Below are 26,669 nucleotides of genomic sequence, written 5' to 3' on the forward strand. Positions count from 1 at the left end.
TGAGACATGTGTCTGTTTTTCTTGAGAGGCCAATGTGTATTTGAATATCTTTTATGAAATCAAAATTTCTCATGTTGTGTTGGGTTGCTTTGAATGTGTTTGTTGCTTTGTACGGCAGATACCAGATGACCATGTTTTTTTTGTAAAAAAGATGTGTAATCTCAAAGAGACTTCCTGGTTAAATAAAGGTCAAATAAAAAATAAAGAGGCAGACTGTCTGATGTTGGTGGTAGAAACAGCATAGAAGTTGGAGCTTCAAACTAAAAACAAGTTAAAGGGTTAAGATAGTTTACACATGAATTAAGTATAGTTAAAAAGATGTTTTTAAATGTAACAAAGAGAATGATTTTGAAATAATTGTTTCAAGTTTCACAAAAATATTGCAAAATGAATGTTCCAACATTTCTGAAAGTTTGTCTTTGAAAGTTTTTGCATGGAAGTTTCTAAAACTTTCAGTGAGTTGAAAGTCTGCAAAATGAAGTTATCACAAAACAACTACGGAGAGTTTCCTCAAAGAAAGTTTCTATGAACAAGTGTCCAAATAAATTTAAGGGAAGTTTTAGAAAATGCTTGTCATTCATGTCAAAGTTTGCTCCAGTTTTCTGAAGATGTTTTGAAATAACTTATTTGAAGTTTCCAGGAAAACCCCTTCTAAAATAAGGAGCGTTTGGATAAGACATTTCAAAACACCTATCATTCAATCAAGATACAACCACAATATCACATCAAGCGGCTGGCCAACCACACCCACATTATATTCATGTCCCTGTGTTGGAACAGTACGGGTCCTCTTCCGCTACGGAAGAAATAAATAAGATCTTTAATTATAATCTTTCGCTAAGTCCAGAACATCTACTTTTGGGAACCATCCACCGGCACTGTCCCTCACATGGAAAACCACAAATGTTTAAAAGGAAATCAACTATTGAAGAAATGAATAACCTGTAACAAATAACACATAGGATGAGGAATTTAGGTGCAGTTTTTGAGTCAGGATGGAAAAAGATAACAAACACTAATGTCATATAAAAAAAGGTGAATGCTTAAGCGTGTGAACACAACTTCTCTCTGTGCTCGCAATTGCCTAATCCAGTTTATAGTGATACACAGAGCTCATATCTATATATATCTCATATCTCATATCACTACATCTGCAACTCACCACTGCACTTTATCATAGTATTTTAGCCTGTACATATTAGTCAAGCCTATTTGTTGTTTCTTTGTATTTATAGCTAAGGTTATTGTTATTATATTTTTACTTTATTTTTTATTGTAGTTCTTATTCTTATTCTTATTCTTATGCCTTGTACAAAGAGAGCACAGTTTACTAAAGTCAAATTCCTTGTGTGTTCAAGCATACTTGGCGAATAAAGCTGATTCTGATTCTGATTCTGATATCTCTAAAGCTAAACTGTCTTGTTTCTATCCGACATCGACCCGTACTGTGACAAATGCAAGAATGCAGAAGCATCACTTGTTCATATGTACTGGCAATGCCCTAGTCCTAATAAATACTGGACAGAGGTATTTCATACTATATCCAAGATAATCAACATTGAATTGAAACCCAATCCTCTTGCTGTTGTGTTTGGGGCCACTGGAGGAGTGGTACAGTTATCGGCATAAAAACAGCAGACCCTGGCCTTTGCTTCCCTTCTGGCCAGGCATGCCGTGCTGCTCAGATGGAGAGACACTACCTCGCCCACGCATGCACAATGGTTGGCTGATATTACGGCTTGCTTAAAGTTAGAGAAAATAAGATTCTCACTCCAACATTCAAATGCACAGTTTATTGAAATTTAGAGACCCTTTCTGAACTCTGTACACAACCTTTAAAACCATGATTCAGATGCAGCTTCATCATCCCTCTCTTTCAGATGTACAACTAGTGTCTTTAATGAGACTGGGGAAAGTATTTCACATCATCACTGGCAGAGACAGGGTAGGATTTGTTTTATAATGGTTATTGTTTTTTAGTTTTAGTTTTGCTTTTTGTTTAATTTGATATTTTCTTTAACCTAAAAAGCAAAACAGTAACAAAGGCTGTTGTTGTAGGTCCATGCTTCACTTACTTACCATGTGCAGTTAATGGTTCTTTTTTTTCCCCTTTGCGCATGTCTCTCACTTTTCCCATGTAGATGTTCCTGCTTACTGCATTTGCTGTTTATTAACATCCTCTAATATCAGTGACTGATCAACACTGCACTTCATGTATACCTTGTTTGTATCTCAATAAAAAGATTATGACAAAAAAAAAAGTGAATGAAAAATATAGATAATTGTGTACTTGAGCTTTAGCCAGAAACAGATGTTGAAGAACATAAACGTAGTAAACTTAAATGAGGAAAAAAACAAACTCCAGGCCCGAAATAAAATCTGATTACATTACCCTTTAGTTTGTTTTGTTGTAGTTATTTTTCTCCTTTATAATACAAAACAAAATCTATTAATGCATGAGTTAAACCTTGTATCCATGGCTGTGTAAAAAATGCATTTCTTAATTTTCTAACTGTCTTTTATAAATAATATGCAAATGTATCTATACTCATGCTGTATATGCTGAAATATTGTTTTCTCCTTTTTCTTCAAAAACTATTAAATAAAAATATTTAAAAAAAAGTTTTCTAAAGATGGAAAGACATTTTCTGGAGAAATTAAATTAGGACATAGTAGAGAGTAAAAACAAAAAACAAATATTTTGCGGTCCAGTCACTCCATCCACCCACCATGCAACCAAACGTGCTGTAAAGACAGTTAATAAAACTGACACGGCCACTCAGGAGTATTCGAGCTTTACCATATTTATCAAAGATCAGTCATCAAAAATAAGACATTCTACATACATTCATCAGAAAATAGCCTTTTTGTCAGGTGGTAGTCGCCATACATAAATTTAATTAAACAAGCCTATTCACAAATCCCAAAAGAATTGACCGACTCAAACCACTGTGCAAGTACTTTCTTTTTTCCATTCACACTATACAACATCCCCTTGACGTACAAAAATCAGTCTGAGGGCAGAAGTGTTCAAGTCTGTGCGTCAGTCACAGGAGAAAGTTTAAGACTATGGCATAGGCAGTCTGATATGGTGATCAAATGCAATCCAGACACTTAAAACTTCAAAATGAACATTATTCTTTCTTTTATGATTTATTTATTAACTTTATTTGGAACATAGCAAAAAAAACTATTTACAAATCTATCAGTAGAAATCTCTCGTCTCCACTGGGTTGGATGCTTTTCTTCTTAAATAGAAAAACAGCAGGCCTTGAAATCTTAAAAGTAAACATCAGCAACAACAACAACAAAATTAAAATAAGAATGTAAATAAAACCTCTTCAGCTGAGGCGGGTTCGCTTCAGTCTCTCAGGTTTGTTAGTGGGAGCTTCCACGTGGATGGTTTCCCTCACGTCAGTCTGCACCCAGAGATTCAATCTTAGCAGGAGGGTTGCAAAATGTTCGAAGGAAAATGGTAACAGTTACATTATCAAGTGAGTTTGTAAGAGTGGGACGTGTAAACTCCAAAAATATAGTCCTCTCACACTGCTGTCCACCAGTGTGTTCTGTCCCAAAAATAAATTTTCATGCCTACACTGCTTAATTTCTTCCTCCTAAGGAGGAGTCAACAACCAAGCAAACTGCAGCACTGCGAGGCATTTGAGGGCAAAAGAACCGTTATGAGTTTATGTATACACCTTAATTATCAGCGTCTGAAACAGTTTAAAATCTGTTGGCTGCTTGAGTTTTGAGCGTTAAATCCCCATCGACCTCCTCAGAGTTTCTTCCTCCGTGTGACTGGTTTGGTAAAAACAGTGTCCATTATGCGTTTGCGTCTGAGGTTCATGCTGGAGGTGTGGCCCTCTGCCTCCTTCACCCTCCTCTGAGTACGCTGGGGTGGATCAGCCGGGCTTGGCAGAGGTGAGATCAGATCTACCTGTGCTATGGGGGGCAGCTGAGGAACTGCTTTGGATCTGAGGGAGGAGAAAAGAAAAGAGAGTTAGAGTTTAGCATATAGTAAACAACATACACTTCATTGCAGATTTTATGTAGGCAAAAACAGTTATTCCAATAATTCTTGGTAAATTATGAGACTGACAAAAAGAGACAGCTTTGGAAAAAATGTAGACATCTCTGCAAAAATGTGCTTTTCTCTGGTTCAACTATTCAAAGCTTTGTGCTCGTGTAAAATGAACACTTTTATTTGACAGTGTACAACATTTTTGCTCCAATTTCCAAATAATAGATTCTCATTTGAGTCTTTCATTTACAGAAATAATCTTAGACTGCTAATCAAGCTAAGAGATAACTGTTTTATATTAATTTTTAAACAACAGAGCGCTAATGTTTGAACTTAGGACAATTTAGAAATCAATATTTGGTGTAACAACTCGAAATTTTAATTATAGCTTTTGATAGATTTTGATGTTGGGTGATGTGCCACTCTAGCTGCACAAATTCCAGCAACTCAGCTTTGTTCAACAGCTTGTCAGGTGATCACAAATCAGTACTTCATTAAGTTCAATGAAATGTACCCGTGTTGAAACCGATAAAGAAACTGGAACACAATTGCTTTCGTGCAATTGAGAAGCTGTCTGATATCAAGAAAACATTTGAAGTGGTCCAGCAATTTTTCTGTAGCTGTAGCACAACATTAAATACCAGACTACAATCCTGAAAACCAAGCAGATCTTAGTTGTATCCTCAATAAGGGTGCATAAATGTTTTATCTTCAGGAAACAAGATCTTACTTTGTTGTTCTTTTGCCTGTTTTTCTGGTCTTAGCATCGTTGTCTTTTTCCACTTCAACAGTTTCCCCTGGAACAAGTTTGTCCTGGAAAAGGAGAAAACAGGTTCAAAATTAAAAGTGCTTTCTAACAGCTCCAGGGAGGAAGGTTAAGTTTGTGTTGATATTGGCAGCCCCTGTGGACAAAGTGATACCTTCATTCTTTGCTGATGTAGGCCTGAACATGTGTAAGTAGCACTTCCTGATGAAAAATCTCATCCTGCTGTCTCTAACATCCAAACTTTTCACTCACTAAATATTTGCTTTGAATGAAGTAAAACAGAAAGTCTGTTTCTTCGGGGTCCTGCCAATCACCTGGTCTGACACCCAGCTCCTCACAGCATTCAAAATAACAATGTAGAGATTTTCAGTCTTGTTGCTGATGGTTTTGTTATCTTTTGTAGGTCATAAAATGGCATCAATGTTAACCTCAGTCTGTTTCATAACCAGACAAAAACTCCTAACAGGAGCTTTGAGAAATCTCTCGTCTCTTATTGTTTCCTTCTTTTTGTATTTTGTGTAAGGAGCAAGATGAACTAATTGAGTCAATGTTCTGGTTAAAAGCACAAATCCAGCCTATCAGGGAGCATAGTGCACTCACATGAGGAGCATCAGAGGCCTCCTTGACCACTTTCCTCTTGCTGCGAGTGACAGGCGCTGCAGACTCCTCACTGGGACCTGGAGACTCTGCTCTGCTCGCTGACAGACACAACACACAACAAAGGGTTAAAATCATCAATGATAAATGGATGCACACTTGAAAATTAACTGACACACATAGCTCACCTCTTGTTCTTCTCCTTGAGGGGGAATAGATGAAGGAATTCTCGCCTGGACTGGACTCGTCCTCTGCAGGTTCAGGGACTAACCCGTCATTTACAGGAAGAAGAGACTCAATCTGCTCCACTGACGACTTGCTGCTCCTCTTACTGGTTCTCACTATCTTTGTGACAACTACTCCTCCTGTAGTTGTAGCAGAAATACCTTTAAGTTTTCATAAATGTAATGTTACTGAATTAATTACTTTCATTCATATCTTTGGGCCAGTTCACAACCTTGTACCTACCTTCTTGTTTCTCCGCCTCATCCTGAAGTCTCTTGATGAGGGCATCTGCAACAGGAGTTTCAGAGTCCACCTCCAGCGGAGAGTCCAGTAAGGGAAGGTCTTCCTCGGGGTGATCCCAGAGTTTGCTTCTGGTCGGTCGGTGGGAGTTGGTGTGAGCAGCACGGCTGTTGAGTTCAGGCTCGAGCAGAAGTTTGCTGTCTTTTGAATGTTCAGTCGTCTCTCCTCTCGTCTTTTTAGCACTCTGAGGAAGTGATACAGGAACCAGTTTGACCTGTGATTGATGATGGATTTATATATATATATATATATATATATACACATGCAGCATGGAAAAATGTGATCAAGTAAAACTCAAACTGTGAGATTGTAAGTTTATGGGTGATTTTTTTCTTGAATATTCCTACAAGTTTAATTTCTATCAACATTACATGATGGTAAAGTAACCAATGAAGGACAAGGATTAAATATTGACACAAACAACATGCAAAAAAAGATGCATATATGAATCCTTACTTTTGGATAAATACTGAGAGAAATCTGGCTGGACTGTCGAGTCCTGGAGTTGCGTCTGACAGGCGATGCAAAGACGTCATCCTGTTCTTTCTCTTCTTCTTCTAACACCTCTAAAGGTGTTGGCCCCACCTCACTGCTGCTCAGTATCCTCCTGCTGGATCTCCTTGGTGAGTTCGCTTCAGGCATCCTGCGTTTGGCTGGTGTGGAAGTCTTTGAGCTTGCTCTTTGAGGAACCTTTGTTTCTGCATCTTCGACTTCCTGTTCCTCCTGGACTTTGACCTCATTTTCTGGGGCTGCAGACGCCTCCTCAGCGCTGCTCTGGCTCCTTGTAGAAGCAGCTCTCTGGGAACCTCGTCGTCTGCTTGGAGAAGAAGCTGTGGACGTTGATGAAGTGAAAGTGCTGTTAACTACCTCTTCCACCTCCTCCTTAGAAGGCACCTGTTGAGCTTTGCGAGCACTCCTTCGAGGTGTGCTGGGTTGTACAGTGGCATCTTTTTGTTTACTCTTTCTCGGGGTACGACTGGGAGAGGCAGGGACCACTTGGCTTGTTTCTGTGTCCTCCACTTTCCCGTCCTCCTGCGGCTCCTCTGTTTCCTTTGTGAGGGGGGAGATGAAGGTTACTGTTCTGCTTCTAGTGGTTCTTCGTGTTGGGGTCATAAGCGCTTTCGTTTTTCTCTGTGAAGTGGGGATTTCTGGCACAGAGGACTCCTCTGGCTGGCTGGCGGAGCTCAAAACCTCAACCTTCATCGGCTTTTCTTCTTCATCATCTTTGTGTTTTCTCTGTCTTCCTCTGGTTCTTTTTGTCTCTTCTCTCCCGGTCTCAGATTCTTCAGTGGTATGCTCTACTGCTTCATGTTGCTGCTCCTCCTTCACCACTGTCATCTCTGCACAGGGGGAAACTTCTGTGTCTATGGTAACAGGCCCGTTTTCTTGAGGCTCCTTCTGATCTTCAGCAGGTGTTGGTTTATCCTGCTCCTCCTCCTCCTCTCTCATCTCCTCCACAACAGAGGATTTCTTTGCATCAGAATCCTCTTCATCCATCACTACTGGGAATTCTTCCTCTGCAGGTGACAAAGACTCCGAGGGACTTGCAGGCTCCTGATCTTCAGTCAACATAACCATCTCTTCAGCCTTCTGTTCTGAAACATCTTCTGCATCGTGGTTTTCCATAATTATGTCGGTTTGTAGTTCAGCTTGGTCGTCAAGTTTCTCCAGCTCTGGTTCTGTCTGTTCTTCTCCTACAATTCCATCCGTGCAGTCGATCTCTTCCGTCGGCTTTTCTGTACAGGATTCATCAGACAGAGGTGGAAGATCCTGATCATCAGTACCCAAAAGAATAACCTCAGGGTTGGCCTCATGGTCATCCCCAGCATCAACTTCTGAAGACAGGACTAGAGGCTCGGAGGGTTGCAGATCGTTCTCCATTGGTAGGGTATCTGCATCTTTATCCGTGTCCTCCATTGACAGGGTGTCCACATCTTTGTCAGCGTCCTCCATCTGTAGAGTGCCTGCATTCTTGTCAGCGTCCTCCATCGACAGGGTGTCCGCATCCTTGTCAGCGTCCTCCATCTGTGGAGTGCCTGCATCCTTGTCCACGTCCTCCATCTGTAGAGTGCCTGCATCTTTGTCAGTGTCCTCCATCTGTAGAGTGCCTGCATCCTTGTCCACGTCCTCAAACTGTAGAGGGCCTGCATCCTTGTCCATGCCCTCTACTTGTAGAGCGCCTGCATCACGGCCCACATCCTCCATCTGTAGAGTGTCTGCATCTTTGTCAACATAATTAATTGGTGGGGTCTCTGCATCTTTATCCAAGTTCTCCAGGGACATGATGTCGTTGTCCGCGTCCTCCATCGGTAGAGTTTCTGCATCTTTGTTCGCATCCTCCATCGGTAGAGTGTCTGCATCTTTGTCCCTGTCCTCCAGCGACATGATGTCTTCGTCTTTTTCCACATCCTCCTCCAGCATCAGAGAGAAGCTGCTGTGAGATTCACCCCTCAGCTCAGCCTGCACAGTGTGCTGAAGCTCAGGAAGGCCCAGCTGAGAACCATCCACCAGGCCATCCTGCCCCTCCATCAGCTCCATGGGGACAAGGAGAGTGGTTGAGGGCTTAAGCTCCATGTATGATGATCCTTGGTCATCCTCCACATCTGCTACCAGACCGTCTTCATCTGCCCCAAGTCTCACCATCACCACCTCCCCCTCCAAGTCCTCCTCCACCATCTGTTGTGGAGCAGACACACAGGAAATGATATTTTAGTTGTGTGTTGAGATGGAACAGCAGAAAATTGCCAAAAAGTTTTACAGCCGTAATCAACAAGAATCACAATTTTTAGATTAACATTAAAATATATCAACAACTGCTTTTCAACCAGAAGTTACAGGAACTTTTAGCCCCTAAGACTATTCTTCCAGAAACTAAAGAGTTTCTGTGGGCCATTGTTGTCTGTGTTTCCATTGCGACCTGAAGTTCCATGGAGATAATGCAAAATCAGGCCAGTGACTATGGAGAAAAAACAAGTAATTGCACTACACTGCCAGACCAGAAGAGGGCAGTGAAACAAAGATGAGGGCAGTGTAACAAAGATGACACGATAGAAGGAGCCAGACTGGCATAATCATGAGCAACACTACAGTTAGCCTGTTAGCATACAGGAGATTCAACTTGTGCTGTTTTAAACCTTGCTTTGACTTAAAAGCCACGGCAGAAAATCAGCTGGGGTTTGTGTTTAAACACGGACCCTGTTACAGTATTTCTCAATTGCTAAAACACTAAACTCTATTGTCTGAACCAAATTCCTTAGCAGCCTAAACCCATGTATTGAATCAGTCACTCTTTTGGCAAAACCATATCAGTTTTCACCTGTTAGACACAACTTCAAACACATTCTCACTCACTAAAACACGTTGCACTGTGATGCACTTGTGTTGCATTATGGTAAGCACAGGTAGAAAAAGTGAAACACATTTGAAGCACAGGTATCACAGCTTAAACACAACCACTCAAAATTGATCACACTTGTGGCTAATGATGTGAGGAAACCAATATAAGCCTGGATCCGGCACGCCAGGTCCCCCCCCCCCCCTTGCCTGGCCAGGGAGAATGTGGATGAAGTCCTGTGGCCTGACCCAGCACGTAGACCTGATGCTGTGGTTGAATGATTGTAGATACTGTAAGCACTTCAGTTTGATTTTGTGGATAACACTGTAATGTTCTCATTTATATTTGTTGTCACTTTATTCTTACTGTATACAGATGCTAAATTCAAAGAGGGTTTTTTTATTTGCAAAATTCATTTAGCCTACTGTGAAGAATAAACATTATTTCTACAGCTTCATGTCCTAAGTGTTGTGTTTTCAGTGTTTTGATGTAGTGTGTAATGACTGCTCATTATTGTTTTTAATTTTGATTGACTTTGGGTATGATCTGACAACACTGTTTGGTTTTGCAGGAAGAGTCAGAGGTTTGGTGAATGCAGTTTGAAATTGGGTTTTGTGCTTATAGTCTTGAGAAAGGCATGGTGGATGTCAATAAATGTGTTTTAGCAATTGAGAAACACTGTAATAGGTAACTTTCAGCTGCATGCATCCCTCACAAGTGTTTTTAGATTTTCATTAAATACTTATATGATGAGGATTTTTTGATATTTTAATGAAAAACTAAACTAAGATGCGTTACAGAGGACTCCTCCCATGTTTCAACAGCTGTTATAAACTTGACAACCACTGACACGTTCAGTTAAAATCTCCAGTTTAAAGGGTCACTATTAATACTATTACACCGGGAGCTATCATAGACGCATTGGAACTATCAGGCTCAGAGAGGAAAACTGTTACACAGCTATTAAACCAAGTGAGTCACAGTTGTGTTTAATGATATTGTGGATGACGGGTGAAATAAAAACACTGCTGTTTCTCTACCAATCAGAAACGTTCAGCATTGCAGGCCCCGCCCCCCATAGTTCCTGGACCATAGAAAAGTACTACACCCCCAAGCAGGGGCTTTTCAGGGGGAGATTAACTGCCCCAGAACTGAATTCAGACCCTGGTTATTGTGGTTGAAAAACACTGAATTCCTCAAAAAGTCCCTAGTTCCTTGGGAACGTTCCTGCAGTTGAAAAGCACCTAAAGAAAAGCTTCTTGTCCTTAAACCAAATTATTTGATTACTAAACACCTACACTAACAAACTGTTGAAGCTGTGCGCTCTAACCTTTATCTCTGCAGCAGGTGTGATCAGAGAGAATGTAGCAGCCTCCTGCTCTGACAGACTCGGCAGGAAGTGTGTGTGTTCCTGTTGAATGAAGACGGTACTTGGTTGGAGGGGTGGCAGCCTCCCGTTACCCTGGACCTCCTCAATGATCTCCACCTCACTGCCAGAATCCTCCTCCTCCTCTTCCTCCTCCTCATCTTCATCTTCTTCCCCCTCCTCCTCCTCCTCAACTTGATCTGAATCCTCATCGTCCTCTTCGTCCTCAGAAGCAGGGCTGGAGAGCTCTTCACTGTCATTCACACTCACAACAGCTGTACAATACAAAGAAAGAAAGAGCAGGGTAGTACAAATCAGTGAGAAAATAACTTAAATACTCTTGGAACAGTTAGTGCTCCTGTGTTAATGATCTGTGTCTCTCATAATGTGTTTGTTAGTGTGTTGTTATAGTTGTGCTCACAGTGGGAGTCTGTGCCTGTTGGCTCTGAGGATGTCACAGAGACCGTTGATTTTTGGCTGCCGAACATCGGGGGAGCTTCAACAGCTGCCGGCTCGTCCTCTTCGTCTACACCTAATGACTCACTGAGAGAGAAGAAGAAAGGTTAATGTCTTAACCGAGAGGATAGGACTGTTGTTAGAGTTAGGTTGAGAATTGAACCTAGGCCTGCAGTCTCTGTACATTGATGCATTAAGGTGGAGGGTTTTCTTGTTCTTTGTAAACTGAAAAGAACGTACTTCTTGAAAGTTGTCTCAATCTGTGATGCATCGTGGATTCCTGAGCGAGTGAGCGAAGCGGTCATATCACTGCCAAACAGATGTCTTTGCACAAACTCTGTCAGATCTGTGGAAAAAAAACAAAACAGATATTCATTTCTTTTCCACGTGACAATCACCAAACCAACAACAACAGTAAGATAAGACCTTATTGGCCTACAAGTCAACTGAAACCCATAGCATAAAACAGTTTTGCAGTTTATAGTAGCACCTGTTGACGGCTCTGGATCCTCTTCAAGCTCATATGAAGGTTCAGCGGCTGCAGATGGAGCTTCCTGCTCCATGATCTCTGTGGGTTCTGTGATGTCTGATTGGACATCTAGCTCAGTGGTGATGTCTAGTTGATCCTGAGATTTGACTTCAGGAATGGAGCTGATGCTTTCCGTTACCTGGTCACAAACTAATAAAGGAAAACGTGTCAAGCAATGAGTGCAGGATTTTTTTCTATTTAGCATCAGTTAGCATCCTTTCAGCATTAGTTGTAAAAAACATATAGTGCAAATTCCGTTTACCTTCATTGAGACTTGAGGAGTCCTCATGGTCAAGATCTGCTGCATCTCGTTTGCTGCTTGACTCAACACCCTGTTCATCCTCATTTTCAGGCTGAACTTCCATAGTTTCAGTCTGCTGATCATGACCAATTTTCATTACCTCCTCAAGTACGTCATCTTCTCTTATCTCTCTCACTACCTCCTCTTCCTCCTCCCTCTCTAGATCCTCTGATGGCTGTAGAGGGATTTGCTCAGTGATCACTGAGGGCTTCTCCTCTAGTTCTTCCTCTTCCCTGAGTCCTTTAATGTTCATCGTCACAACCTCTTCATATTCCTCTCTGACTGTATGCCCTTGCTCTCCTCCCTGGACAGTATCAAGCGGAGCATCAAAGTACTCCAGTGTGGTGTCGGTTGATCGGAGTGATGCCTGGCTGGTGTCAAAGCTCAGGCTAAGTCGTGCCTGTGTTGCTTCTGATGGTTTTGTTTCTGCAGCGACTTCGCTGAGCGAGGAAGGCTCGCTCTCACAGCATTTCAGCTCAGGTGAGGGAATACCACCTTCTGGAGGCGGGAACATTATATGAGGCTGTTCTTCTTCCTCGTCTTCCTCTTCTTCCTCCTCAGCAGGCTGTGAAGACCAAGTCTTACGAGTGGCCTTGGATAGTAAAGCACCTCTGGTCAACAAGCTGATCTCACTGTCTGCTGCCATCTAGAGAAAAAAAACAGTTCCAAAAAGAATAAGAAACACATTGTGCTTAAAATAGAAACTCAAACTAATTAACTTTTCTTACCCCGTTAGTCCATCTGATGCCTTTCTCTGGTTCAGGAGATTCAGGCTCTTCGATGAAGGTGATCCGGCTCTCTTTGCTGCGAAGTGGAGGGGTGACAGATCGTCCTGGAGACGCAGAGGGGGTGGCGACGGGTGTAGGCCTCAGGCTGCTGCGCAGAATGGATTGTGGAGTGAAGGCTGAGAACACAGGACCAGAGGCAGCCAAGGCCCGAGCTCGCTGAAAAAACAAGAACATGAGAAGTGTAAGTAACTAAACAACAAAAGGACTTAAGACTTACTTATTTAAAAATATTAATAACAACATCATCTTCAAACAAATAAAGACACAGATTTGACAACGTAAGAAATTAGTGAAGACGTACTACGTTTTTCAAAACAAATGAGAACACCACATTTGTCTGCTCACCTTAACGACCTGTGGTGTTTGCAGCAGACTGAGCTCAGGAGCCTTGCTAGTGCTCTTGGGAGAAATCCAGGAGCTGGGAGGTCTGGGTGGGCTGAGGAGAGGGCGAGGGGTCTGACAGGAGGGGTGAACCACCAGATCCATCAGCCTGGGTCACAGAGAAGATAAAGAGGCATCCATGAGTTTTAGAATTTGTCTCCCCAGAACTCTGAGGTGCATTCATGTAGCATTTAGGAGCATAAAGATCTACATTTAAGGAATTTGTTAAAAGCTTACAGGATACACAAAAGGACTAAAAGCAACACTGGGATGTAAGTGCCACTATTTTTTACTAATCAAAAAAATAATCAGGATTAAAGTCAGTTATTTCCTTTACAACTGTATGAATTTTATTGGATAAAAAGGGCATATTTTCTTGTCGTGATAATCAAAGAGTTACTGTGATGTCCTTCAAAATATAAATCAATAAAGATTTAATCAAAGTACAGAGAAAATGTCCTTAGTCTTCACAAATTTTACACAAATGTGAGTGTCAAGCTTCACTCAGGCTAACAGACTTATGATATTACCTTGATTTTCGTTTGGAGGTCATGGTGATGGGAGTTCCCAGGAAAGGGTCAGGAAGGGCCGAGGAGGAAGGCTTAGGGCTCTGAACATTTACAGCCCTGGGACTGGCAGACAAAAAATGATTACCAAAAAACATAGAAAATGTTTTTAAAAATAAATAAAAAACCTCTGAACTGCAATTTTAGGAGCATTTATGCTCACCTCCTTGATGGGGAGGACTGTGGTGTAGCTCCTTTGCCTGACCACACCTCCTCGATCTTTGTCAGGACGTCGTTAATGAAGCCGGCCCTCGACATCACCTTCTCACTGGCAGAGCGCTTAGTGATGGTTGACAGCGGCTGAGGCCGAGAGACTGGAGTAAAGTGTTGACATGGTATTTAAAACTATCGTTATGAATAAATGAACAATTTACAGAAACGTGTTCACTGAATGTAGCATAAGAAATAAAATTAAAAAAACAAGTGCGTATCAACGGAACAATGTTTCAGACAAAAATGAAAATAAATCAAGAACACTGATACAGTTGTGATTTTTTTATCCACTGTGAAGACTAACAGGCATAAAGTTGAGTAGAGCACCTCCTCACCTTCTCTGTGGATGGCAGAGGAATGCTGATAGGGCTTGGTTCTCTCCATTGCCAGTTTCCTCTGAACTCTTGGCAAGACTTTACCGTACTGCTCCAATATCGAGTTCCTTGTGTTTGATCGTTCTTTTAGCTTTGGGTCTCGCTCGTTCTGGGAACAAAGAAGAAAAAGGAACATGCTTTTTACAATTTTCAATAAATACGAGTATCATCCTTCTAGATAATCCATGTGAAGAACACCACTATCTGGTTATGTTGTTTATAGTTCAGTAGTTTAAATTAATAGCCATTAGTGGTTCTGCTTTTCAATTTCTAAATTCATGTTTTGATAAAAGGCATTCATCAGTGTGATACTTTGAATGGGTGTGTCTAACATACCACCAGGTTCAGTTTAAGGCTGTGGTTGAGCTGTAGGGCAGGAATGTAGTTGGCTTGCTGGAGGTAATGAACCATCAGCAGCTCTCTGTTCTGGAGACCTCCTGTACCCTGCAGAAACTTCTCCAAACATTCCTAAACAAAGAACACAAAAACACAAGTTTTGTAATCAAACCTATAACATTTTTGTCACTGGTCTAACAATTTTTTAACTTGTATGTGTCCTACCTGCTCAGCAAGGCCCAGGGGGAGTTTGAGCATCTCCTTGATGAGGCCCAGCTCCTGACAGCTCTCATACAGGAAGCCCATCAGCTCAGCCATGTTGAGACGACTGGAGTGCTGCCGAAGTAAGGACCACGCCTCTATGAGGCACCTGTAACAAAAAGGCACAGTATGCAATCATGAAAGGTATTTTTTCTTATCCACTTCTCACAGCTGCAAAACGCCAACATTGTTTTCAAGGTTCACATTGTATGTTTACATCCAGTATTTTGAGGCTATTACTTTTCTATTACCTGTTGTGTAGTAATACAGATAGGCAGAGTTTGGCCTGGGCTGTGGAGGAAATCGGAGGCTTTGTGACGTGGAAGTATCGCAGCGCCACTGAGTGTTGGCCCTGGCACATCAGTGCTTGCAGGACCCGCTGATGCTGCCACTCAAACTGACACTGAGAGGCTGCAGGATGCAGGAGCAGTTCAAATGAACTCTGATCAACACGGAGAAGAAAATCACATTAAAAAAAGAGATAGACAGAACAAAAGAATAGATAATATAATGAGTCAGAAAAGGTTTTAATAGCTGTATTAAAAATATCACTGATGTTTAAACTTGAAAGAAGAAAGAAAAAATGTACATGTTAGGGTGAATAAAAGTCAGGAAAAGGTGATCTGTGTGTACCTGGTGGTCGTGATGGTCAAGCAGCCAGAGACCCTGTACTAGTTTCACCAGTCCAATGGGGATGGCGAAAGCTGTTGGGAAAAACTCCACTGATGCTCCCTCCTTACTGGGGAAGGAATGCATGATATCCAGCAGCAGATAGATCACCTGAGATGGCAGGTCAAGGCTCATAGGGACAGAAGTATTAATTTGGTCCAAACTTTAGAAAATGTTGAAACAATTGACAATCTGCAAATTTCTAAACAGAAACAAAGTATAAATGACTACAACGCTGGGACTTTAATTGTTTATGTAACAACAACAAGCTGATTACTAAAAAGAAACTACCACATTTGGTTTTTGGTGAGGAATTGTATTTCTAAAACAAATGAATTCCATCAGTTGAGGAAATAATCCATGAACTTGCATAAAGCTTTAATGTGAGCATTATTGTTTGAAGGATACAATAGCATGTTTGGCAGCTTCATCGATGTTGTCCAGTAGATAAATGTCCAACAAGGCCTGTTGATCAAAGGAAATACATTTAGTCTTTACTCAGTATTCATGTGTCACAGGTGTGGACCTATTATAAACACAGATAATACCCATAATTCTTACATGCAATGAAGGTGGGGGGTACAGCCCTGTTCCGCCCTCATCCCTTTTCCACAGGCTGGTCAAGCGTTCCCCACACTGGCCAACCAAACCGTCGATCATCAGACAGTCTGCACACCACTTGCCCCTGAAGAGGACAACAACAGATCAACTCAGATAATCATCACCGAGGGATTAAGTAATAACAAAGATGTGCATCTTTCGTGGGAAGACTCATTGTTCAGTTGAAGTCTTTTATTTGGATCAAACATAGGATTGAACAGCTTTCAAGCAAAGACTACTCACTTAGCCAGCCTGGTGAGCTCCTCTCTGCGTATCGTGTAATAGTTGCTGATGACTGAGGGAGTGTAGAAAGGTCTGGAGATCTGGAGAGCGTCATCGTCTGGCGGGAAAGGACAGTAAAAATTCAGAGACAGAAACAAATGATACCACCCCAATACCCCTTTAGTAAGCTTTTCTAATAGATATAATATGATATAATGTGACATCAAGCGACTGATACCAGACTCATTTCTGCACCAATATTTGTTAGTTTTCCCCACCAAGTAAGTCTGCTTTCAATGTATTAATTGTCAGACTCTGAGAATCTGTGGCGTGTGAAAAAGCTTGTAGTGTTTCTTAGATCATGTTGCAATACTTCACCTGATCCTTCTGGCAGTAGACCGGTACGACAGAACCACAGCACCACCTGAGCGTACTTGGAAATCAGACTGGACACCATGTTCTTGTTTATCAGGCCGACCAGGCCTACACAGAACAGAAATGACCACCACAACATTACAATCAAAGAATAAAAATGACTCAAAACAAAAACTCAACCGCATCCTGATTGAGAAATAACATGTGTACATGCATGTGTGAAGATGCTGCACCTTTTTGTGTGAGCTCCTGAGCTTCACTGAGCAAACAGTGGAAGATGGTACTGAGGTTACTGAGCAGCCTCTGGCTGTGTTGGAGCAGCTGCATAGTCTGAGGGTCTGTGAAGTTGGATGAGCTGTCAAACAGCGGTGCACCTAGAGAGCAAACAGATACAGCAAGAACAGATATAATATACAGGCAGAGTGACTGGATAGAAACTTAGAGAACTTGCAGACGGGAAACCTAATGGGAGAAAGAGGGGGATTTTTTGTCACTTGTATAAAAATACAGACAAATGCACGAGGTCGGACATTTTCAATCCTTGGTAGTGCTTTACGGTTTGTAGTTGTGATCACCTTGACCAGTTTATTTACCTTAACAACAGGCAATGCAAAAACATCTGATCTAATCTATTCATATGTGTCACAGGGTAGCCTGAGAGCCAAATCAAGGTTTGTCTGTTGTCCAGTTCTTAACAACTTCACAACATTATACACATGTACTATACTAGCATAAGTTATGATGACTTCTAAATGGATGCATGAAAACTCTGATTATACTGAACATGTTACCTATATAATAACTTCTATGTTATGATTAAAACAAGAAATATGTTAACCATAAACATACAGATGCCATCTAGCTCCTCCTTGGTATGGACTACTTTGTTCCAGGCCCAATCCAGGATGTAGCGCAGGTTCAGTGCAGAGCCTGGTTGTTCTGTTTAAGAGGGACAGGATTACAAAATAAGTGTTGACATTCGAGTTAAAAGCTGCGCAACATATGCAGAGAGGCTTAGCTAGGTACTCTTTGAATGCATGCATGACAGCAATGGGCTTGAACAAGCAGTGTGCGAAACAGTTTGATGCTTGTTTCCAGGTATGACTCCTCACCTTCTGCTGTCCACTGCTTGATACATCCAGTGATCAGTCCCAAAGAGCTGGTCTCCACTGCTGTGGACAATATTGCATCCAGCTGCTCCTCCTACAGTACAAGTTACATCAACGATTTTACAGAAACTTCAGAATAAAACTCAATGTTTGTGTGACATCAAATATATTACATGATGTGAACTGAAACATAGAGGAACACTGGCATGCTAGGTGTCATCCAGAGTGTGTGTGTTTGTGTACCTGAGAGAGGCTGGAGGCCTGGGTGTCAGCCAGGCGAGATGAGAGTAGGCCAGACATGAGGCAGCGAGAGTAGCTGGTGGAGATGATGTCACTGGAACAAGGAGCAGCTTTCTTCAAAAAGCTCAGGGTCTGTGTGTCAGTGACATTGGTGAGGTGTTTGGTAGATGTTGTGCGATGTACATCATGCTAATGCTATGCTAATTCAAGTGCAGACTTCATCCAAGTGTTACAAATCGTCCACATACACTGAATAAAAACAGTGATGTCTGCCTTCACTTTTATTTACAGTAATATTGTAAACAGGAGAAACTCACCTCTTTCTGATACCCAGAGCAGGTTAAGTGCACAATTCCAGAGTTCAGCAAACAGGTAGAATCTGTCACATAAAATAGAAATCATCAATCATATTAGTGAAGTTCTAATCTAATTACATACTTGGTCAAATTTCTGAGCTACATTACCGGATGAAAGCAGTACACTGTGACATTACCTGCAAAAAAGTGATTTTTATTATAGGATCATATTGCTGTAAATTAAGTATCTGCACCTACCAAAGTTATATGTGGTGGGGTTAAAGTACTGTTCTGGTGGGGGGCAGGTATAGGGCAGACCTCTACTCAGGCTGCGCTCATGCACCACCACATCCAGAAGGAGGTGCTGAGACACCATCTGAACCACAGGGTCCAGAGACCAAACTGCCAAGTAGGGACAATTCTGCAGAGACTCTCCCGTTCTGATGAAATCAAAGACAATAGCAGCACACACGAGTTGACATGAAATAAAGTGTCCCAGTAAATCAAACAATCATAAGAATTTCCCCCGAGACAGGGGGACACAGTGAATTTTTAATGGCCTGCACAACTGCTCTTGCGCCTAAACACCAATAAGCATCAAGCCTTGGGGATCTTTAAAAATACTGATTTGTGGAATGAAAAATAAAAAAAGCAGCTGTTTTGAAACAGTTCCTAAGGTTCCTACTTCCCGAGATGTTTACTTCTAGGGTGATCAAGAGGTTCACCCCACTTAACCCCACCTATTTTTTATATTGCATTCATTTTGTACATTATAACTGTATAATCATGGTTATTTAGGGTTTTACAAAATAAACTATGACTATAAAATTTAGTGGGGGAATTTGTTTTCCAATTAAAAACCCACAAATTATCTGAACAAGTTGCAACTCCACTGTACCTCAAAGAGTCTGGCATTTGTGCGTGGTACCAACGGTTGATGTCGAAAACCCCGATGAAAGTAGACGGAGTCCCCTGACCATAGGCCCTCACTTGCCAGCTGAAGATGGACACACTGGTGTCTGGAGAGGCGACTGAAACAAGGAAGAAGAAGAGTGGGTTAAGTTATTTAGAAAGGTCCATAGTAAGTGGGACTGTTCTGTATCTATTTTGAAGTAATAATAAGAGTTGTTTTCTCTCTTTTGAAGATGTTGGCGATTACAAAGCATTCAGGCTTCATTAAAAGCGTTAAATAAATCCACTCATTCAATTCCTTGGTACTCATTTCTCCTGCTGGTTGTCTAGATGGTGGAAAAGCTCTAACCTTCATTCATGCTGTCATCTCTGTCAGGGTGGGGTCTGAACTTCTCAATGGTCTGGCAACTCAGCAGACGCGTGTTGGTGGCCTGGGCCCTGAGAGGGAACGCTGGGCCACTTAACTCCTGACTGTAACGCTCCTCACAATACTCCAGACCCTGAGAAAGACAAAGTCAAAGACAGTGGTATAAAGCTACAGGACTGAACTGCACTGTTAAGAGCTTGCTAATTGAAGTGATGGGAGAGTAAATATTGTTGTAATCTTGTTAGCACAACAGACCTCGTAGAGGATTTTCCCAGAAGCGAGACACTTCCTTTCACTGAAAGCCAGCTGAAGCAGGCGGAGGCTGACCATATCTCCCTCACTGTGTGGGAGTAAGAGGAGGTAGAGACAAAGTAAGAGCTTGAGAAAAAACACAAACAAACCAAAATAAACCCTGTTCTACCTGTATGAAGTGATGATATGTGCAAGACTTACAGGTCCTGAGAAGACTGAACAGCCCAGAGGTAGCAACAGTTCCTGGGGTCGTTTTCAGGCTCCTGGAAGGTGAAGGCGTGCACAGGCACCCTGCCACTGTCCAACTGGGAGTGGTATCTATGTATGGATCAAACAAATACAAAATAAATACAAATATATACTTATATGGTGATTTCAAGAACATTGAAAATCTATCTGACACCAGTAGAATCAATTATATATTAACTGCCTGAATTTAAAACAAGGAAAGTCTCTGGGGAATAACTTTCTACAGTCTTTCTTGTAAAGACTTAACGTGGCATGCAGCAATAATGCAATGTGGTCTTATTTCAAATCATTTAACTAACTTTTGAATTATATTTTGCAAATCATAACACAAGCTAAACTTCACATAAAGAGCAGGTATTAACAGTACTCTGAGAGAAAAAAAGCAAGGACTTACTCCTTCTTCAGAGCTTTCATGTTCCACAGCTGGAGGTATCCATCAGAATAGCCCACCGCCAGCTGGTTGGTTCTAGAGATGTACTGCAGAGCTGTTGCTCCAACCCCACTGGGAGCATTCAGTTGGAGACAGAGATGTCTGCCCTGTCTGGTGCTGACTTCTCTAAGCCTGGGGATCTCTGAGGGAGATTTGGTCACAACCTGCAGGTCTGGGAGCAAAGAGAACATTTTACAACAGAGAAGATGTTGGAGAAAAAAAAAAGAAGTGTGCATGGCAAGAAAAAACAGACAGCAAGACATTCAGTCTTTTATGACTTTACCAACTGCAGGGTTACAACAAAAAAATAGGTGTGTCAGCACAACACATAACCAGCACAAAGAACATGCACATTAGAACAGCAAGTTTGAATACTCATGCAGTCTCCTCACCTGAGGCCTCCAGTTCACTCTGGCTGCAGGACAGATCGTCCAGACAGAGGTCTACAAGTAGAACATGGCCGAGGTCTGTCACTACAGCAGCAATGCCAAAGAACCAGCGCAGGCTCTGGTGCAGATGCTGGGTGGACGTGCTTGCTCCGCCATAACTCACAAGCGGCTCGATTGCCGTAATCTAGAAACAGAGAAAGTTTTAAAACAGAAGGAAAAGCAAAAAGTCTGATTGTAGCTTGAAGAGATACTTGTACTTAAATACATATTTTGAATTACAAACAGATTTTTAACAAACCACTACAATAGATTTCTGCCATTGGAGACCCAACTATTCATGACCAATATGCCTAAACATTTGTATGTGCTTGGTTTCATTTTTGCGTTCATCATAGAAGGCTGTGCATATACACTTGCTGAGAAATGTCTGTTTCAGGTTGTGGGAACTCAGCTCCAACTCACCCTGCCTGGTATAACCACAGCTTTGACCACCCTTGACAGTCCCAAGTCATAAAGACACAGCACGCTGCCCTCTGCTTCCTCCAAACCAACCAGCAATCCAGACCTGTTAAATAAATAAACAGTAAAGATGTAAACATTTCATAATTCCTCTGCAGAAGCATGTGGATCTGGTGGTTGTAGCATAGCATTCATCAACAGTTTAATGAGTAGTAAATGGTTTGTTTCTAATGATTAAAATCCACATCAAAGAGTGTTTACAGAAACAGAAAGGGAAACAAAGCTCTCACCGTTTGAGCCAGCTGAAATCCCTGGCAGCCAGGACACTGGGTGGGTGTTCTGCTCCACCACTGAAGCGGTACGCAGACAGCCGTTCACCTGTCACTGCATGGACAACCTCCAGATGGGGGCCACAGGCCAGCCAGGCCAGCCCGCTTCGGCCTTCACACACAGATGAGGAAGTGAAAGGTGAGGGGGGGTTAAGATCAAGAACCATCACCCAGCAAGAGACATTTCATATACAATCAACAGCTTGATGGATAAAAGTTGTACAAGCTGTTCTCACTTAAACTTTATCAAGTTATGATGAATAAAAATAATAAGTGTCAAGTAAATGGTAAACCTGAGGGTCCACTTGATTGTGTCCCTATACTTCTGTTTTCACTTTACTTGTAGCAGCAACATGTATGGTAATGAGTTTGTTGACAGATTTTCAGTAAGAATAGGCTTACCAACAGTGAATTTCCCATGTAACACAGAGTCCAGGGTGATCTCATCCTCCCCCAGAGCATCTACAGTAACTGCTGGGAAAGGCAGCAGACTGCTGGTGACTTGGGCCGCCAGGTTGTGCATTGTTCACTGAAGTCATAAACAAAAACAAAATGGGACACAACGTTTGTTAGAAAGAGCAGTGAATCTATTTACCCATCATCTATAGTTTGCTTGCAAATTGATAGCTCAAGTTATGGAGTCAAAAATTCTATTTGGTAAACATCAGCCTGCCAACTGCCTTTCGACAGTTGCTAAGTAAATATCAATAAGTAAGATAATAGCCTGGGAAATCTCTTTCTAAACTCCTCCTTATCCATAAATCCACTCCAGACTGGATCTACTCGACTGGGTTCTACAGAACAAAGGGGGTCTATCTTTCAAACCCCCCCCCCCCCCCCCCAGTTGTTCAGGAAGAATTCTGTTAACAAACTTGCTGACAACTGGAACTTTATCTGGGTTTGCTTTCAAAACAAGAGCACCCCATGACAACAGTGCTAGAAAAGTAATCTCTGAATCATGTTATTACTTATACCCTTGCATCTTTTGTGAGTTCTCTTTTAAAGCATTTCTTTCAAATAATTTTTTACTTTTCATAACACACAAAAATGTTTCATGATGTACTTAATACTGCTAGTTTCATAGTTCTCATAATCTTCGATCTCAGGATCTCTTATTACTATGTGTTCCGAGGGTCAGGACTGAACTTGGAAAAAAGGAATTGCCTGGAATGCCTTACAAAAGGCTCTGAAACTTTGTGGTCGCATAACTTTGAATGCTTTTAAGCAGTCCTTAAATGACTTGGAGGCTGATGCATCTGTCTGCAGATGTTTTCTTTAAACGTCATTCATGCTGTTTTCTGGAGGTATTTGTTGTGTAGCTGTTGTATGCGTCTGCTATTTGTGAATTGTCTTTTTGTAACTCTGTAACTGTGCTGCTGCCTATCTTGGCCAGGACTCTCTTGGAAAATAGATTTTTAATCTCAATAAGTATTTCCTGGTTAAATAAAGGTTTAACCCCCTGAACATGGGGGGACAGGGCCTTCTCTGTCGCTGCCCCCAAACTCTGGAACTCTCTCCCCAAACCCCTCAGATTCTCTCCCTCAGTCACCAAATTCAAATCCAGACTCAAAAGCCACCTATTTACAAAGGCTTTAACCTATAATTTATTTATTTATTATTTTTTTATTGTATAATTTATTTTCTTTTAAAGTGTCTTCGAGAAACTTTTAAAGCGCTTTTATAAATAAAATGTATTATTATTACTATTATAATTATTATAAATAAATAAATAATAACACTGTCTCCTTTTGGTGTTCTTGTTTCACTGCGAGTATGTGAATGTTTAAGCTGTCCCTGAGGCTTCTTTTACCACTTGTGTTCAAACAAGATAATATTATCTCTAGCAGTGTGCTATGCACAGTGTTACTTTCAAGGCCAACTCAGACTGGATATAAACGTACTTTTCGCCTTTAGACCTAAACATTAGGCACAATACTGCCCTCTGTGACCAACATAGAAAAAACAGCGAATTCAAGTGAACTCCCGCGCAACAAGCCTGTCACTACGCAGCCACATGCCATGACGTGAGATTCAACATAGCGACGTATTACATTAATTAGTAGAGAAACATGCCTAATGTACACACCAAGGGGAGCACCCTCACACTTTTAGGGACTGCTGTAAAAAGAAAAGACTTCAACACAGCAAATAAGTTGATTCAAGTAACAAATACATCTAGCGCTCACGTGTGTCAGTATTTGAAAAGTTAACGTGATAACCCGTAACTACTTAAATTAATCGTAACAACCAAGAGCATGTTATGACACACGTTATCAGTAAACATATGAGACAGGATTTATATGTTATACGCAGTTAGACTTCAGTGCAACAGTTAGCTCGTTAGCATGTGCACAGCGTTGACTAGCTGCAGTTGTTAGCGTGGAGCTAATTTGACATAATGTAAACAAACAGAGATTTATTTCTTTATACGGGTTAGTACAGATTGTCGTCGACCCCATATCACAGTAACAAATGTTGATGATGAGCTGTTTTGATTTGGTACAGAATGAGGACTAGTAGCTGCATTAAACAAGTTTCTCAATGCATTAGCAGGCTACTCAGTTAGCCTGCAAGGTCATGCAGGATTACAGTTTATCTGAGTTCACAGTTGAGCTAGCTAACATTTATTAGCACTGATATTAGAGAATGACAACAGTTAGGTGTTTCAGATTGATGTTCAATTATTGCTTTTCGTCTACAAACATCAACTGCCTACAACATGCATCAACATTTAGCCCCTGAATGTGTTAAATATCTTGGTTAGTTAGTTGTTGACGCTCGGTCCGGGTGGCTAGCAGGGAGATGTAAGGCTACTTTCGCTAACGAAGCTAGAGCGAAAGCTGCTGTTTAAGCTAGCAAAGTATACACGTTGACACACTTAAGGAATGACAGTCAGAATTAACATCTGCGTTTTATAAATACCACGATCAAGCTACACGTCTTATCTAACGTGAGTTTGTGAATTTAGATGATTGAGTAAACTGTTAATTGAAGAGTCTTGCTTTAGCTTCAGACGTGCTGTAGCTTGGTCTGGTATCTCCTAACAGTCTGGCTTGTAGCTACAGGCAACATAACAATATAGTTGATATTTCTCAGCGACGACTCATTTCCTTCCTGTTGATCTATTAGACAATTAAGCAACTTAGTCGTGTTTAATAATATAGCCACGTTAGCTCCCACAACTGGGCAAGAAAACGTGATGCAATGTGCCGCTTACTGCTTCTAACGTTGCACTAACCTGCCCGATGTTCACGGCTTTACTGGAGCCACGAATTGCTTCCTTTTCTTGACGAATCTCTCGATTTCTCCTCTTTTCTGTCATAATCCGCTAGTTTTCACTGTGCAGCCCTCTGTATGTAGAGTCGTTCTCGGGGCGTTGAAACTGACTGAGCAGCGTGATATATTTCCCCTGACTTCAGCCTCCTGAAACACTGAGCGCCATTTCCACGGTTGGACAGTGCTCTCTGCAGTCCTTCTTCGCGGTCCCCACTCCTAGCAGAGATACCAGAGTCAGAGCCTACTACTGCCCCGCATGGATTGGGAGTATATCAAGTGCAAACATATGTATTAGTGGCATGCTCGCTTCTTGTATACAAAGTAATGTGCGTGAATGCTGTACTTATTCATGGTCAATCTCAATGTATTTTCACAATTCCGTGTATTGATATCCTCAAGCAATTTCTGTAATACTGGCCTGTTTACTAAAAAAGAGCCAAAGTCACGTGTATAGTTTCTTTCTCTCTTGCTTTAATGGATTGAAAGTCCTATAACACTGGTGGTCAGTGGTGGACAGTAACAGAATAAATGTACCTGAGTACTGTACTTAAGTACATTTTTGAGTATCTGTACTTTACTTGAGTATTATTTTTGGGGGGAACTTATTACTTTTACTCCACTACATTCAGAAGACAATTATTGTACTTTTTACTCCACTACATTTCTATCAATGCTCTAGTTACTCACTGCGTTTGCTTTGAAGTCAGCTCATGAATTTCCTTCTCTTTTCTGAAATCTGATCCCTAAGACGGTAAACTGTGTTTGTGTAGTTCTGTTTGTCTCAGAGGTTTAGTCGTACCTGTATATTGTGCGTCTCCACGGTTGAATGTAGAGCAAACACAGAGCAAATTTCACTCAGATCAGGCAGTTCATTTACAGGTGGTAATGATGGCTATAATTCTCCACCTGAGCACCCATGTCCATATCTTCAGCACGTGTTAGAGGTATTTTTAAATGAAGAATGAAACGTAACGTTTGAAATGTTATCCCTGTTTCCCACTCTGCTCAAACATAGAAACATTCACTGTCCAACCTGAGAAAGTGTGTTGAGCTACGTAACATTTGTTTCAATCCAGGTGAACATTTTAAACTAAGTTTTTTGTGCTTGTAGGAACTTCGTTGCTGTTTTTATTCCAAGGTAGTTTTTAGAGATTTTGAGTAATGTTTTCTAAATAAACAGAATGTAACAGAATGTACTTCTATGTATTCTTGAACGCCATCATGCTTTGTGATACAAAGTTTTGAGTAATGTGCGTGAATGCTGTATTTATTCATGGTCAATCTCAATGTATTTTCACAATTCAGTGTATTGATATCCTCCAGCAATTTTTGTACAACTGGCTTGTGTTTTCTAAAAGAGCCAAAGTCCTGTGTTTAGACTGTTTCTCTCTTGCTTTAATGGATTGAAATTCCTAACACTGGTGGTGTACAGTCAAGATTATTAGGATGAAGACCCTTTCGTCAGATATTGTGAAGGAAAGAATTAATTTTTGTTTTTACACATAAACTCTTAGTATTCTACAGTGGCCCTGAAGGCCAATAGTAATAAATATTTAAAAAGCGCAAAATTAATTTCAAGAAACCGGAAAGGGTAGGACCATGGTACTTGTTAGTGATTGACTAATCCCAAGTCCGTCCGGCATCAGTCATTTATCATTTCCTGTATACATATTATATGTAT

General features: G+C 41.2%; 1 protein-coding gene across 5 annotated transcripts; it reads right to left on the bottom strand.

The window, feature by feature from the left end:
- Nucleotides 1–2,786: 2,786 nt before the first annotated feature.
- On the bottom strand, nt 2,787–25,198 carry ahctf1 (AT hook containing transcription factor 1). Of its 5 annotated transcripts, none has more exons than XM_034679384.1 (40): nt 24,951–25,198; nt 22,115–22,241; nt 21,674–21,824; nt 21,387–21,489; nt 20,928–21,108; nt 20,500–20,707; nt 20,058–20,174; nt 19,860–19,944; nt 19,587–19,737; nt 19,224–19,356; nt 18,584–18,765; nt 18,347–18,408; nt 18,033–18,161; nt 17,793–17,883; nt 17,530–17,619; nt 16,914–17,054; nt 16,684–16,788; nt 16,327–16,423; nt 16,045–16,168; nt 15,892–15,948; nt 15,448–15,594; nt 15,066–15,256; nt 14,779–14,923; nt 14,554–14,685; nt 14,179–14,326; nt 13,794–13,944; nt 13,595–13,690; nt 13,029–13,173; nt 12,624–12,839; nt 11,857–12,541; nt 11,556–11,744; nt 11,306–11,411; nt 11,031–11,152; nt 10,574–10,884; nt 6,366–8,585; nt 5,853–6,123; nt 5,573–5,770; nt 5,388–5,485; nt 4,752–4,834; nt 2,787–3,974 (listed from the first exon to the last, which is right to left on the bottom strand). In XM_034679384.1, exons 2-40 carry the CDS (start codon nt 22,233–22,235, stop codon nt 3,776–3,778), a joined length of 8,181 nt encoding a protein of 2,726 aa, XP_034535275.1. In that variant the 5' UTR covers nt 22,236–22,241; nt 24,951–25,198; the 3' UTR covers nt 2,787–3,775. The 5 variants fall into 5 exon arrangements, with proteins under 5 accessions (XP_034535275.1, XP_034535279.1, XP_034535269.1 ...); XM_034679388.1 differs by having other exon boundaries at nt 5,853–6,093; nt 13,595–13,696; XM_034679378.1 differs by having other exon boundaries at nt 13,595–13,696.
- Nucleotides 25,199–26,669: the final 1,471 nt, after the last annotated feature.

This window comes from Notolabrus celidotus, chromosome 3 (assembly GCF_009762535.1).
Source record: "Notolabrus celidotus isolate fNotCel1 chromosome 3, fNotCel1.pri, whole genome shotgun sequence".
Lineage (NCBI taxonomy): Eukaryota > Metazoa > Chordata > Actinopteri > Labriformes > Labridae > Notolabrus > Notolabrus celidotus.

What these genes read in the sequence shown, in the direction of transcription:
- ahctf1 (XM_034679378.1), bottom strand. Translation starts at nt 22,235, where the DNA reads ATGCACAACCTGGCGGCCCAAGTCACCAGCAGTCTGCTGCCTTTCCCA. An exon ending in CCCTGGGCCTTGCTGAGCAG is followed by an intron (nt 14,686 to 14,778) that starts GTAGGACACATA and finishes TTCTTTGTTTAG; the next exon opens with GAATGTTTGGAGAAGTTTCT. An exon ending in CACCTGCTGCAGAGATAAAG is followed by an intron (nt 8,586 to 10,573) that starts GTTAGAGCGCAC and finishes GCTCCACAACAG; the next exon opens with ATGGTGGAGGAGGACTTGGA.